The sequence below is a fragment of the Takifugu flavidus genome, chromosome 12, assembly GCF_003711565.1.
Source record: "Takifugu flavidus isolate HTHZ2018 chromosome 12, ASM371156v2, whole genome shotgun sequence".
NCBI lineage: Eukaryota > Metazoa > Chordata > Actinopteri > Tetraodontiformes > Tetraodontidae > Takifugu > Takifugu flavidus.
This window is the reverse complement of record NC_079531.1, coordinates 15,494,674-15,508,413: the sequence shown is the minus strand read 5'-3', so window position 1 is coordinate 15,508,413 and position 13,740 is coordinate 15,494,674. Positions and strand designations below refer to the sequence as shown.

Below are 13,740 nucleotides of genomic sequence, written 5' to 3'. Positions count from 1 at the left end.
AAAGTGAAGAAATGTTGCTTTAACACAATCACGATCTACGACGGCTATGCTTTTATCCTAAAAACGTTTACTTCCAAGTGCAGAAATGTGATTTTAAAAAAATGACATTTGGGGGAATTTTAATGACCTACCTGCATCGTCCCCAGCCAATGGCGTCAGTGTTGCTATGGCGAATCTGGCTTCTCATTCGCTGTTACAGTTGTCATTTATCAAATAAATGCCCGTAATTTTAAAATATTAATTATAACCACTGACGGATGTGATTGTTACCGACCGGGGGGAACTACACAGATTTTGTAGATTTAGACAACGCATCGTCTTAAGCATCAACCTTGACTTAAACAAAAGCAAAACAGAATGGTGCAAAGTATTCTAATTTGAGACCAGTCCAGTTGGGTATGAAAAGAACTGGATAAGAAAATATATTAAATTGTTATATTTGCTTTGATTCCATGATTCTATTTGCGTTGATTCTGATGTGCTGGTATTTTCTGACTTTGCTATTGATCAAAATTGGAACCTATAAAGCTGTATGTAAAAGTTCATGTCCTTCGCCACCCTCCTGTAATCCAGTATGAGCTCCTCGGCTTTACTGATGTTGTAATGGACGCTGTTGTTCTGGTACCAGGATATCAGAGTTCTGACCTTCCCCCTACGATGGAGCTTGGCTTTCAAAGTGAAGTTGTTCTGGAGAGTCTGGGATGTGATGGATGTTCTAACTAACTGTTCAAAGCACTTAATGATGAGGGAGGTGAGCTGGTTTAAGTTATTCAGGCAGTCGCTCTCGGACTCCCTAGAGACCAGGGTGCTGGTGGGGTGTGGGGACTACAGAGTGGAGCAGCGGTGTGTTAAAGCTGTTGGTGAACATATCTGCCACCCCTTAAGACCATGGCAATGGATGCAATCAGGTCCGGTTCACCTTTTTTTTTAGGGATCTGCGCACATCTGCGCTGGTTATAAGAAGTCCTGAATCTGCAATGAAGGATCTCCAGACTGACATTTCTCTTACAAATGAGTGAAGAACATTGATTCTTTGATTTCATTCAATATAACACTGTCAACAGGAGGATCCCCCATATGAGCCCGATCCTGCTCAGGGGTTCTTCCTTGTCACTGGCGCTTGTTTGGTGATCCGGCCCTGGGTGTCTGTACAGACAATTCAGATTCAGATTCAGATTCCTTTATTTGTCCCACAATGGGGAAATTTACGGGGCAACAGCAGCAAAGACACACAGAGGAAAAGACATTCAGAAATGCAAGGATAGAAAAAGAACAATAAGTAATAACAATAAATATATAATACAAAAAAATAAGAATAGAAAATGTATTAAAAATGTATAATAATAATCCAAGGTAAATGGATGGGTCTTTTTGTATTACCAGCACATAGTACAGAAAGGAGATTACCTGAAGAACATGCATATAAAAATATATAATATTCAGTGTGCACTTAGAGAACTGTAATGTTATTGTGTGAGTCCAGTGCTGTCTCCCTGCTGAACTCTGACCCCTCCCACTTTACCATCAGCAAGGGCATTCCAAAACATCACTGCTCTAGAGGAGATCTGCATGGAGGAATGGGCCAAAATACCAGCAACAGTGTGTGAAAGCCTTGTGAAGACTTACAGAAAACGTTTGACCTCTGTCATTGCCAACAAAGGGTATATAACAAAGTATTGAGATGAACTTTTGTTATTGACCAAATACTTATTTTCCACCATAATTTGCAAATAAATTCTTTAAAAATCAGACAATGTGATTTTCTGGATTTTTTATTTTTTTTACTTAAGCACTTCTGGTTAGATGCTAACTGCATTTCGTTGCCTTGTGACATGTGTAATGACAAGAAAGTTGAATCTAATCTAATCTAATCTAAAAAGGGAGTTATTTAGTTATGTCTACTAGTCTGCAGACTAGCGGGCATTGTTAGATTATATATTATATAGATTATTATATTAGATGGTAACAGATGTAAATTAAGACGAAATGTAATTTCTGTTTATTGTGAGTGTCACGTGCTTTTGTTATTAAAAGCTTGGCCGCGTTTTATAAGCGAACCCGGAAGTAAGTAGAAGAGAACGCTCTCTTCCTGTCTCTGTCTCTCTCTCTCTCTCTCAGTGCCTCTCTCTCTCCCTCTCTCTGTGCCCCTCTCTCTCTCTCTCTCTCTCTCTCTCTCTGTGCCTCTCTCTCTCTCTCACTCTGTGTGTGTGTATGTGTGTGTGTGTGTCTCTCTCTCTCTCACTCTCTCTCTCTCTCTGAGTGCGGGTGTCCTAAACTCTGTCGGGCACCATTGCGCGTCAAAACATTGCGTCTTTTCAAGACTTCCCAGGGCCGAACCAGGGAGGAGAGGGCATTCGTCTGGACAGTAATGCTGAAGGAACCTCTGTTTTGGCACTGAAATAAAACAACGACGTGCGGCATTTTCCTGGCAGCGCGGAGACTCGTTTTTATTCTATTCACAGGTAAAATAATGTCTTTTGATATCTGACTGTCTATCTATCTATCTATCTATCTATCTATCTATCTATCTATCTATCTATCTATCTATCTATCTATCTATCTATCTATCTATCTATCTATCTATTTATGTGCGCAGTTTGCGGGAATTAGTCTGCTGTGATAATAGTCTTGATTATGTTGGCAGTTGTGCGCGTTCCGTGCCAGTCGTGGGTCGGTGTGTCGCCTGCGTGGATGCGATGCTGAGTTCGGATTTCAGAACCTGGTGCGCGTTCTACGACGTGTCAGTAACTGCATCATCCTCCCCTGTGGTGCTGGCCTGGCTGTCGTGCGTTGGGGGGGGGGGTGCTGTTGCTTTGGTGCTTTTTAGGGAAGGGAGGGTGTCCGTCTGTCCGCGTGCGCAAGCGTGTGTTTTCCAACATCGGGCCGCGGCATCCCCATCATCTCTGCTCCATGGTGACGAAAGTTCAGCTTGTGCGCCACTGCCTGATTCACCACAGAGACGCGCACACGCAAACTGGAACGCGTCGAGGCGCGCGCACGCACGCCCATTGCTTCCTACAGCCGCAGCCTTTTCGCAGTTTGAACCAGCTTTTCACTTAGTATCCGAGCAACACACTATGAACATGAATGTGCTAGTTATAACAGCATGAATGATGGTGGACTACACTTCTACAACAGGCAAACAGCTGTGTGCTGCACTCCTTGAAAGCTCTCATCCAACTGGCAACGTGGCGTGTTTTGTTTTTAAGTGCTAAATCTAGTGTTTGCAGAGTTTGGTAGCATTGCAACAGCCTGAAGAGTCTTTTCTAAATGTACAGTATAATTCTCGTGCTCCCATCTTTGCACAATGCTTTTTTCATTTGTATTTACTGATCTGACTTGCTTTGTCTGCTGGGTCAACCTTTGCTATAAAACCCTGAAGTCCTCCTTATACGTTGTTTTGCATTCTGAGTTGGAGTTGAGCCTAACTGGTTCTGACAGCGCAGTCTGGCCAGTCATGGACTCATGTGGCGCTGTAAGCAAACGGCCTGATTATTGACTTGGGAGATCCGTCCCCTCCTCGTTGCAGTCGAGAGGTCAACAGTGTAAACTAGGGAAGCATATCCATATATAGAAGGCCCAGCTCAATAAGCAGCTCCAGTGGCTAGATGACTCTGTAGCCATCGCCTCCCAATGCTCCTGCTCACTCACCTGGGCAACCCATCTTCACCTCCACAGGCTGGAAAGCGTTTTGCGTGAGTCCTGGAATTACCGAACATTACTAGTGAAACCTGCATTCCAAGTTCCAAACCAGGACTTTTCTTGATCTTACCAGCGTTCTGGAATCAGTCTTTGTTTTCTAAGGCTGAGAAACGCCTCACTGTTCACTTTCAATTTCCAAGCAAAACCTTTTAAAAACTCCCTTCAGTGAAACAGCTTTCAACAAGTGAAATGAAGTAAACCATTATGCTCCAGTGCTCCCAGTGACTGTAAGTAGTAGTAACACGCTCAGATGGCCACACAGAACAGGTGCTGGTCTACCAGCTAGTGCTGGGACACCAGTGGTTACTTAGGCACGTTCCATCCATTCATTGAGCAACATTGAAGATCTCTGAATGGGAATCCATTCCCTTCACTACCTGCTTCCCAAAGTCTTTTCTGGCTGCCCTCAAGGAAACTCCAGATCTTTCCCCCGTAACCAGGGACCATTACAGTCAAGTGGACGACTGTGCTATCAACCCGTATCATTGTTAACGCCCTTGATTGGACCAGAAAGGAGGCCGATGGATGAGAACATCTCTGCTGCTCTACAGTCAGGCATTATCTGCCCCTCCTCCTTGCCGACTGAAGCGGGGTTTTCCTTTGTAGGCAAGATGAATGGCTCTCTCAGCACATGCATGGTTTTGAGAGGGCTGAATGGCATCAAAACAAAGACCCGCTACCCGCGTCCCTCTCTGATCTCAACGGGCCTCTGCTGCATGGGGAAAGTTTTTTCCAAATGAAATATGTCTGTAATGCATACAACCTCATTCAAATCTATGAAAAAAATGACCCAACACCTAGCGGGCATTATAAAATTATACCGTTTGGATTAATTAATTAGTGCCCCCGCTGTTTTCTAAGCCTTCAATAACAATATGCTCAGTTGGTTCACATTCAATCATTTCAACAACATTTGGATTATTTTTGGGGCAGATTTAGACACTCATTTCTGCCATGTCTTGGAGAAGTTACTTCGTTACTTTGTTATCAATTATTCAAATGTCACCATCTCTCCATATCTTACTTTTATTGCTCAGGGGCAATGACCTCAGGAACATACAGGTGGTAACCGATGGTTGAAGCCAAATAAGTGGCAACCCTCCCTTGGCTTCACAAATTTCCAGAGACACTTGGTTCTGGGATTTAGTTCTGAGGGCCATACCCTTATACCTCATCTAATGTATATTTTTCTTGGTCCCCTTCAGCAGAGAAAGCCTCCTCTCTCAAAGATTCCCCCATGTGCCTTCCTATCCTGTATACTGCCAAGCAGAACTATGATGTGGATGATCAGGAACTGTTAGCAGTCAGGCTGGCTCTGGAAGAATGTGGCACTGGTTGAAAGGAACTTCCCAACCATTCCTTGTGCGGACAGACCATCGTAACTTGGAATAACTCTGGACTAATGAAGAGGCTGAGCCCCTTTCAGGCAAGGTAGGCCCTATTCTCCCACTTTAATTTCCACCTTTCTTTCAGACTCAGGTCAAAGAACGCAAACCTTGGTGTACTCTTGCATTTCTTTCAAGCACTGGAAGAGCTGCATAACGTGGTCCCTTGAGGGCCAAGTCCTGACCCAAAGGACTGAGGAGATTACATCTGATTACACCCAAACATCTACTTGTCCCATCCCAGCTATGAGGTGAGGTTATATATTGGGCACATAGCTGTCCTCTGTCTTCGCACCCAGAGGTTTTGTGCACCATGTTGTGAATCTGAGAGAGATTCTGGTAGCAAGCCACCACAAGTCCAAGAGTTCGCGGCTGCTTGCCCAACTTGTACCAAGAGCAAGTTCTCTCATCAGCAACCGCTGCCTTTTCCCTCACAGATCAGACATATCCCTGGACTTTGGGACTTTGATTTACCTTCCTCCCATGACCACATTGTACTCCTCACAATCGTAAATACCCTACGCCCCGTTACTCATGTGAAGAAAAGAGTTGCGGCACTCATACAGTAGGTGTTCTGTATGTTGAGCTTCCCCACAAACCTGGTATAGGATTGGGCTGCCCAGTTCACCTCATAGATTTGGAAATCTTTCTGCTGTGAGTTGGCAACACCACCGACCTCACCATGGGTTACTGACCTCAGGCCAATGGACAAGTTGAATGCACGACGGAGTTTGAGTCTTGTCTTTGATGCCTCTCATCCTTGAATCCCTTGGCATGGTCAAGGAAATTTCCTCAGTTGGAGCTCTCTTACAACTCTCTCCCCAGCCCCAGCAACAGGGACCTCAAGATGTTGCCAAGGATGCAACCAAAAAAACCTGAATCCATCACCAAAATTGGCCAATAAAGGCCATTCTTGCCCCAATAAATGCCATTCTTGCTAGTGCTCAATATCCATGGAACGGTGTTGCAGTTGTTCTATTCTAGTTAACAGTATTTGAGGGTGAGATCTCTCATAGACAGCAGATGATTATGGTGAGTGAGCAAAATGGTGGAAGACGTGTACTTTGAAAACAATAGTAGTATTCAAAAAAATTGCAGGAATCACTTAGATTTGGTTGCTAATGCAAAAATTGCTTTCTTGCTGAAGAGGCTGATTATTACAGTCATCGATTAGTTGGGTTTACAAGAGAGTGCAGCAGCCTTGTGCTTGGTGTCATCTTTCTGATTTGTATCTTCTGCAGCTGCCTTTCCAGAGCCTCTCTTATTGTTCAGTATTATCTTTAACAGCTGTGGATTTAAAGTTTTGCTGATCCTCACATCTGTGTGGTAATATATGATTATCATCCAATCCCAAGCTGATCAGCATGTGAAAAATGGTTGATTTTACAATAACTGAGACGTACCGCAAAGTTTACATTACACATCAAGGTAATCAACTCCTGTTTCTCAACAAGACTCTCGTGGCAAGACACTCATTTGAGCATAAATAAACTGCTCCTAGGCAGTGAAGTGGAGCCTCACCATGTCCCCTGGTGCCCCAACAGGGCAGTAAGACTGGTCTCACTTTTCTTTAGGTTCTTCTGTTTCCTTCCACAGACTCAAGAGTGATAATTAAACGTTTGCAGTCAACATTGGTGAAGATTCTTTGGTTAAATGGCAACATGAAATTGACGATGAAAATGTCATTCTAGTGTGTGTTTGTGTTTGTGACTGTGTCAGGGGGTCAACTGTGACAACTGTACAGAGCATGCCTTTGTGCCATTACCCCACGCTGTTGGCATCAGGACAGAGGAGAGAAAACAAGGGCATGGCTCACTGCGTTATTTATTTATTTATTTATGTCCTTCAGTTTGTCTCATAAGCCTAGGAGCCATTATTTGCCTCTGTTTGACACTGGAAATGATTATATTGCCGAAGAGTAAAAAGGCCAATCCTCTTTTGTTGTTTTCCAGAAGTCACAAATACCTATTCTATTTTATTCTGTTTGTTTGTTTGTTTTCAAAATGCCATCACAGAAACAAACAAAGAAGTGCCCACAATGTAGCAGCATAAAAAAACTCATGAAATGTTATAACATGTGGTTCTAGAGATATACATAGTTATAAGCAAAAAAGTAGTTTGGTAGAATAACCGAGTAGACGAATCCTTACGCTGATGCCTCCATATCATCTGTAGAATATAGGCCTACGGGTCCCTGAAACTATTCAAGGGCAAAGTCAGAGAGAGGACAAACCCTAACCCATCAAAATGTCAATTCCAATAAGATTCAGACATCAAGGGGAAAAAAACACAAGAGAACATGAGAGGGATGAACCCTAAACCTGTGTACCATAAGACAGAAGCCACCCCCCTTAAAAACAAGCTTGGTGTGTTACTAACCGGGGAAGAAAAACTCTAGCTCAACCCCTAATATCCCTGAAAAAGAGTGGGGTAGAATTTGTCAGATTACCCAGAATTCTTGAGGGTTGGGGTTGCATGCTGGAGAATATTGACTGGTGGAATCCACTTGACTGTATGTTTGCATCTTGATCTTTTGGAAGTTCAGATGCTTTTTGAGAGCATTTGATGAGGAAGAAATTCAGCAGGTTTTCGAAATGTGTCTAAGGAAGAATGGCCAACAAGCTAGCGGTTGGTCCATCTGCTATACCACTCCCCCAGTCATCAACCTTTCTTGATTAATTTTTGGAACTTTTAGGTGCAGTGGAAATGCAAATTGCTCAGATTACCGGCATATTTTTAATTAGATATATTTGTTTCTATTTTACTAAGAAGCTAAATGAGTATGCACTGGAGATTAGTGAGCGGTGGTGATGCAGCACCAGCTGGGGCTAGATGGATCAATTCTGGAGCAGCAGGATGGGGTGACGTCGCTGCAGGTGTTGTTTTCATTAGTTGGCGCTGTCCTCTGTGATCGACGCTCTCTCCCCTCGTCCCACTGTGTGTCTCTCTTCTCTTAACCCTGGTCTGTAGCTGAGGCCTCCCAGCTTCTTGGCTTGTTGTGTGCCGTCATATCACATTTGCAAATGAAGGTAGGTCTTCCTGGCGCCTTGAGCAACACAAACATGCTTGGTATTCCTGCCGGTGCCAGAAAGTTCTGGTTAGGCAAGCATCTTGCCAGATGATTCCCAGAATCCTTTCCAGGCAGCACAGATGGAAAGTGTCGAGTCTATATTAATGGCGTGCAAATGGAGTCAATGTTTGGCGACTGTCAGAGAGTGTCAACACCCATATTTGGGTGTTGCTTCATCTTGTGTTGGTCGGCATCAAGCATTCCCAGACTCTCTTTATAAGGGAGCTATTGTTGTCGCTACTCTGCCAAACTAGATGTTCTGTTTGGGTTGAAGAGGTTACAGTAGATGGTGGAATTAAAGCCTTCTCTCTCTCTCAAATGTGTAAACACTTCTGTTATTTTGTCATCCCTCTGCTCAGGTGTTCGCTGCCCTACCCAGCTCCCACCACGGCACTCACCTGTGTGTTGCGGTGCTTCCCCTGTGAGCCGACCTGGGCTGGCAGTCCATTTTTGCACCGCCCGCCAACTCCGCCCATGGTCAGAATGACGCGCTCGAAGACCTTTCAGGCATATCTGCCTAGCTGCCATCGAACCTACAGCTGCATCCACTGCAGAGCTCACCTAGCCAACCACGATGAGCTCATCTCCAAGGTAAGTGTCGACATGGTAACAAAATGTCTCCCTCTGGAAGGATGTATAACACTTTTACCGATATAGAACATCAACCTAATTGCATGAACTTGCTCTGTAACTTTATTATTGCTTCTATATAGTGTAAATAATAAATGTAAATCATCCCAATTTCTTCCACAACCTGAAGTCAGAATATTGTGGCCGCAGCGGCTCCGGCCTAAATAGGAATGTAACAGTGAGCCACTCTGTAAAGATTTTAATTGGCTGAAGTTCTACCTGATGGCAGCCTGTTTTAAAGGGCAGTCAATCAATATCCCCAACTGATCATCAAGCAGAGAAAACATGTAGTAATGCAAGGGTTACCCACCTGGAATTTGTTGGACCAGTCCAATAAAACTGCAAGGAGACTTTGTGACACAAAAACTTTTGTGATGATGTCCTCAGAATTGTACTAAAATCAATGAGACCAGGAACTTCTGAGCATTTATGACATCAAAGAAAATAGCCACATTAGCTTTTGTTCTTGTTTCTGCAGTCGTTTCAAGGCAGCCAAGGTCGAGCCTACCTGTTCAACTCGGTGTGAGTATTTTAAGACTCCTATTTCTATCGGGTGTCATTAACGTCCTGGTGTGTTTTTAAACAACCTGACCAGAACCACCTTGAACCTCGGAGCTCTGTGATAATCAGCGTGTGGGTGGCATCAATCCAACGCATTCACACAACATACACAACACACTGTCTGGCTGTGTCTCAGGGTGAACGTGGGGTGTGGCCCAGCTGAGGAGAGGGTCCTGCTCACAGGGTTGCACGCCGTTGCCGACATCTACTGCGAAAACTGCAAGACCACCCTGGGTTGGAAATACGTGAGTGCAGAACCCTCGTTTCCTTTCCGATCAAGTCTTACCCTCAAATTCCCGATGGATTTTCCAAAACATGATTTTTTTTAAGCTGGAGAACAGAAACTTACTGCAAAGAAACTGTAGATGTGGGGCACCTTTGAGGCAACACAGTTGTGACTGTTATTTAATATGACACCGAGTGTCCAGGGGTTAAAAAGGGGATTTTCCTTCTAGCTTGAATAGAAAAGATTCAAGGTGAACCCAGATCTCCTCGGGCTTTCTCAAACTTTCGCAGTTGGGCGGAGTGTTGCTGAAGTCCTCGCTGCCCCAGCCAGCAGCTGATCTGATTTGACATCTGAAAGCTGCTAGAGGACCCGTCAATACCAGACTGTGACGAGCTATGAAAGGAGCCTGCAGAGGTCATGGCTTTCTGGTTACATGAGCATTATGAAGAATGTTTACAACATGAATGAAAAAAGGAACCAAATCTGCATAAAATTGACTGGCGCCGTTTAACCCAGACTAAATTAGTCCAGGAACCCTCCGTTGAAGCCGCAGATATTCTAGCTGATCGCTTTTGTTGGATTAGCCTGTTGTAGACATTTTCCATGCGAAGAGCCAGAAAACACTTGAATAATGAAGTAATTAAAATAATTAGCATCAGGCCGCAGCGTAGGGCCAGTTTGAAGATATGTGGGACCGTTAAGACAGTAAAACATTATCTTGATTAAATGATCTACAGTGACAACGCCAGCAAGCGGGAGTTCCAGCTTCCCAATGGTTATTTCTCTGTTTACTCTCCAGTTTATTCCATTTGCATGTTGTCTTTTAAAGGTATTTAAAGGCATTTAAAGCTATGCTGAAAATGTTATATTCATTTCTTTAATGGGAAACCTCAAAACTGAATGTCTCCTGTACCGATATCCAGTTTTATTCCGTCAAATGTGTAAACGTTTGTCTCTCTAATCGGAAATAAGAAGTCTCGCTCCTGCGCTGTGCCCCGCAGGAACACGCCTTTGAGAGCAGCCAGAAGTATAAAGAGGGCAAGTTCATCATCGAGCTGGCCCACATGATTAAGGACAACGGCTGGGACTAAAGAATGAGCAGCCATGAAAGGCCCGGGAGGGGAGAGGAGTGGGGTGGTGAGTGAGGGACTGATTCGGGTTGGCTTATTTACCATTAACCTCTGTAACCTCTGCTCATCCCTCTATCCGTCCCTCCAGCTTGACAAAGAGAGTCAGTGGTGTCACACGCAGCAGGACCAGGTGACTGGCCGGCCGGCCAGAAAACCCATTTCCAAATGTTTCCTGAAACATAGTTCTCAAACAATGACAACACTCCTTCTTTGACCTTTGTGCCTGCAGATTATCTAAAGCGTTTCACTTTGTCCAGTGAATAATAGTCACAGAACGCGAGTTCAGATCATTGATCAGGAGGACGCCAGCGTGGCTGCCGTGACGCAGTTCTGGCGTCTTCAGAAGAGCTGATGGTCACTCACTGTCTCTGAATGAACGTAAGATGATTACAGCAAAACCAGATGTTGAGGGCCGCGCCAGCAGGCCCAGTGAAAAGGTCTGGTGGGGAGAGCTGGCACAGAGTCCCGTCCAGATGGGTGTAGAGTTGCGTAGCATCTGGATGGAAGGATAACAGGACAGGAAGCTCCTGACTTGATTCCGTGGTAACTGGATGGCTGTCGGAGGGGATGTACTCTCCGTCCTGATGGCAGATTTGGTGGAGAGTGAAGGAAATCCAGACGGCCAACAGCTTTCCCTGTCATAAAAAACATACTGAGCAACACAACGATCAGACTAATCCATGTTCCCCCATCCGTTCTGGTTCCAGGAGGGTTTTTGCGTTTTTCTTGCCTTCGGTTCGGTAATCTTATATTCCCGATTCTTTCCGGTTGCTCCAACCCTGATGCACGTGTGAATCAAACTCGGCTCTCTGCCGAGTTTCCGTCGTCCAAGCGGCAGCATTGTGTTGTCCGTGTTTGTGCACTATGTTGCTCTGTCAGCGAGCCCCTGGTCCCACCGAGCTAGCACCGCGCTAGCAGTAAAAATGGGCCTCCGTTTGCTCGGTCAGAACCAGTAACAGTGACCATACAATAGCAACCCCAAGGTCAGAAACCATTTCTAATGCCCCCACTAACAAAGGAGGGTGTGTGATGTTGACAGCCGTGTTGGCGGAGCCTTCGCTCTGATCCCAGAGACAGCTTTATAACTAGAGGCACCAATATATTCAAGGACATCCATGTTAACCGGTGTTACAGCCTGTAAATACTCCATGTGTATTGTCTTTAATTTATAATTGTTAAGATGTGCAATGAATATGATTTAAGTCATGCCCCCCCCCCCCCCACCGCACACATGTATGATACTGTTTTCTACTGAAACTATTACTTTTGTAAAAGATGAGGCTGTTGATTGGCAATATGTGTTATTTCCAAAGACAAAGTAAAAATAAAGATTATAAGCTTTACTGTCATCACTGTGACTGTGTTATAATAATGTTATAACATGTTTTAAGGAATTTACATGACAAATAAAGACATGTTCTAAGGGTTCTACACCTGTTAATATGTCGTAGCATCAATAATTGGATGGGATTGTTGGTAAACACACCAAACAGCACAAATATTATGTAACAGCACGTTAAAGGTTCATTAAACGGCTGCTAATGTGGTGTTTGTGTGCCTTGATCTCAATATCTCAACAAGTTAGTCGGGTTTCCTCAGTTCGGTTGTTTTAGAGCTTTCTGGCTCGTCGCAGAAGAGGTTCTGATCTAAATCTGCATCAGGCGGTGTTCTGCACTCAGGAATAATTCAAAACAAAGAAAACTAGCTAACAAGGTTAACAGTCGCTATAATTCACTTGAGATTGATTAGCATCTAATACAGCATCTGAGAGCTAAACACACTGGTTCTGGAAGGATTCATCTGGATCAGTCCTCTAGATTTTTGAGATACTCTCAAATGTTTCCAAGGTAATATCTGACATATTGTTATTATTGCCTGGCAACAGCTGCTCGACCTCACTGCTTTCCATCTGATATTAAGATGATGACATGTTGTTCCCATGGTAACGTGCATTGTGTGGTGCCATGGAGGGGATGATGGAGCACCCAATGGGGGAAACACCAGAAGAACTTTGACAGAATACAATGAGAGTTTTTGTGAAAAGTTAAACCTGATTTGGTATCTAAATCAAAACACCCAACTTCCGAGGCTTCATCAGCGCGTGCACAGCATCACATCACAGGCTGTTAGGAAGTGAAATGATGGAAAGGATGAAGAGCAAGAACTGGGGCAGAACCTCGAGGAAGAGCTTCAAAGATCAGCGGTGAGTGAGAGATTCCTCAGAAGCTCCTTCTCAGCCTTCTCCTATTCCTCAGGGAATGACGAGGATGAGTCAGACACTGAAGGAGACGAAGGGTTCAAATCAATAAATTAGAGAGGAAAGTGAACACATTAGCAAACCGCATCGACCGGCACCAGAACCTCTGATGGACGATGCCTCTTGCTCCATACAAAAAGACCGAAATGAATGTTCCTCTAAACATGAGTCATGACACAATCTACCACAGAGGGAGGCGTAGCAGAAGAGCCTTTAACGGGGGCTTTTGGGGTTCCTGGAAGGTTTTTACCAAAATAAAACAGCAACAATAGAATGAAGAGCAGTTTTCCGAGGTGGTACTGCAATAATTCGGATGTTTTTGCAAACACAGACATGAGAATCACAGGGGAAAACTGGAGTCACGTGACTCAGCAGAGGAGCTGACGTTTATGTCCAGATCCAACCGCAGAAGTAGGCCGCTGTCGGGATTAGAACTGATGTAAAACATCCCAAAGTGGGACACAAGATTCATCTTTTTAAACTCTGCCTGACCCACATTGGAGAGTTTTGGCTTGGCCTGAGTCACGTCGGCGTATAAATAGCCATAACTCCATCCGTTCATATTTATCCAAAGGTTTTAAACATTAACTGCTTGGATTTGATTTTCCAGATGCATCTGACAGACGATCCCAACACTTTATCGACGCTCAGCTCTCAACCAACACACCCAAAGGAAAAAACATCAGATATTGCCCAAGAGATTTTCAGAATAAAAGCTTTCGCCTCACTTTAAGAGATCGTGTCGTAGCCGCCTATGTCGAGTGCTAACTGACGCCATC

The 13,740-nt window shown here is 44.3% G+C and overlaps 1 protein-coding gene across 4 annotated transcripts; it reads left to right on the top strand.

Annotated features, from left to right (window-relative positions):
- The first annotated feature begins 2,217 nt into the window (after positions 1-2,217).
- On the top strand, positions 2,218-12,251 carry LOC130534723 (protein yippee-like 2). 4 transcript variants are annotated; one of them, XM_057049206.1, is made up of 7 exons: positions 2,219-2,462; positions 4,908-5,133; positions 8,517-8,748; positions 9,266-9,309; positions 9,485-9,593; positions 10,576-10,711; positions 10,793-12,251. In XM_057049206.1, the coding sequence occupies exons 2-6, from the start codon at positions 5,105-5,107 to the stop codon at positions 10,663-10,665; spliced, it is 504 nt and encodes a 167-aa protein (XP_056905186.1). In that variant the 5' UTR covers positions 2,219-2,462; positions 4,908-5,104; the 3' UTR covers positions 10,666-10,711; positions 10,793-12,251. The 4 variants fall into 4 exon arrangements, with proteins under 4 accessions (XP_056905185.1, XP_056905186.1, XP_056905188.1 ...); XM_057049205.1 differs by having other exon boundaries at positions 2,218-2,462; positions 10,576-12,251; XM_057049207.1 differs by lacking the exon at positions 2,219-2,462 and adding an exon at positions 5,226-5,338 and having other exon boundaries at positions 10,576-12,251.
- The last annotated feature ends 1,489 nt before the right edge of the window (positions 12,252-13,740 follow it).

Bases quoted from the DNA above. Each gene is read 5' to 3' on its own strand.
- LOC130534723 (XM_057049205.1), top strand. From the start codon at position 5,105: ATGAAGAGGCTGAGCCCCTTTCAGGCAAG. The intron at 9,310-9,484 runs GTGAGTATTTTA...GCTGTGTCTCAG, and splicing joins GCCTACCTGTTCAACTCGGT to GGTGAACGTGGGGTGTGGCC. The intron at 9,594-10,575 runs GTGAGTGCAGAA...TGTGCCCCGCAG, and splicing joins CCACCCTGGGTTGGAAATAC to GAACACGCCTTTGAGAGCAG.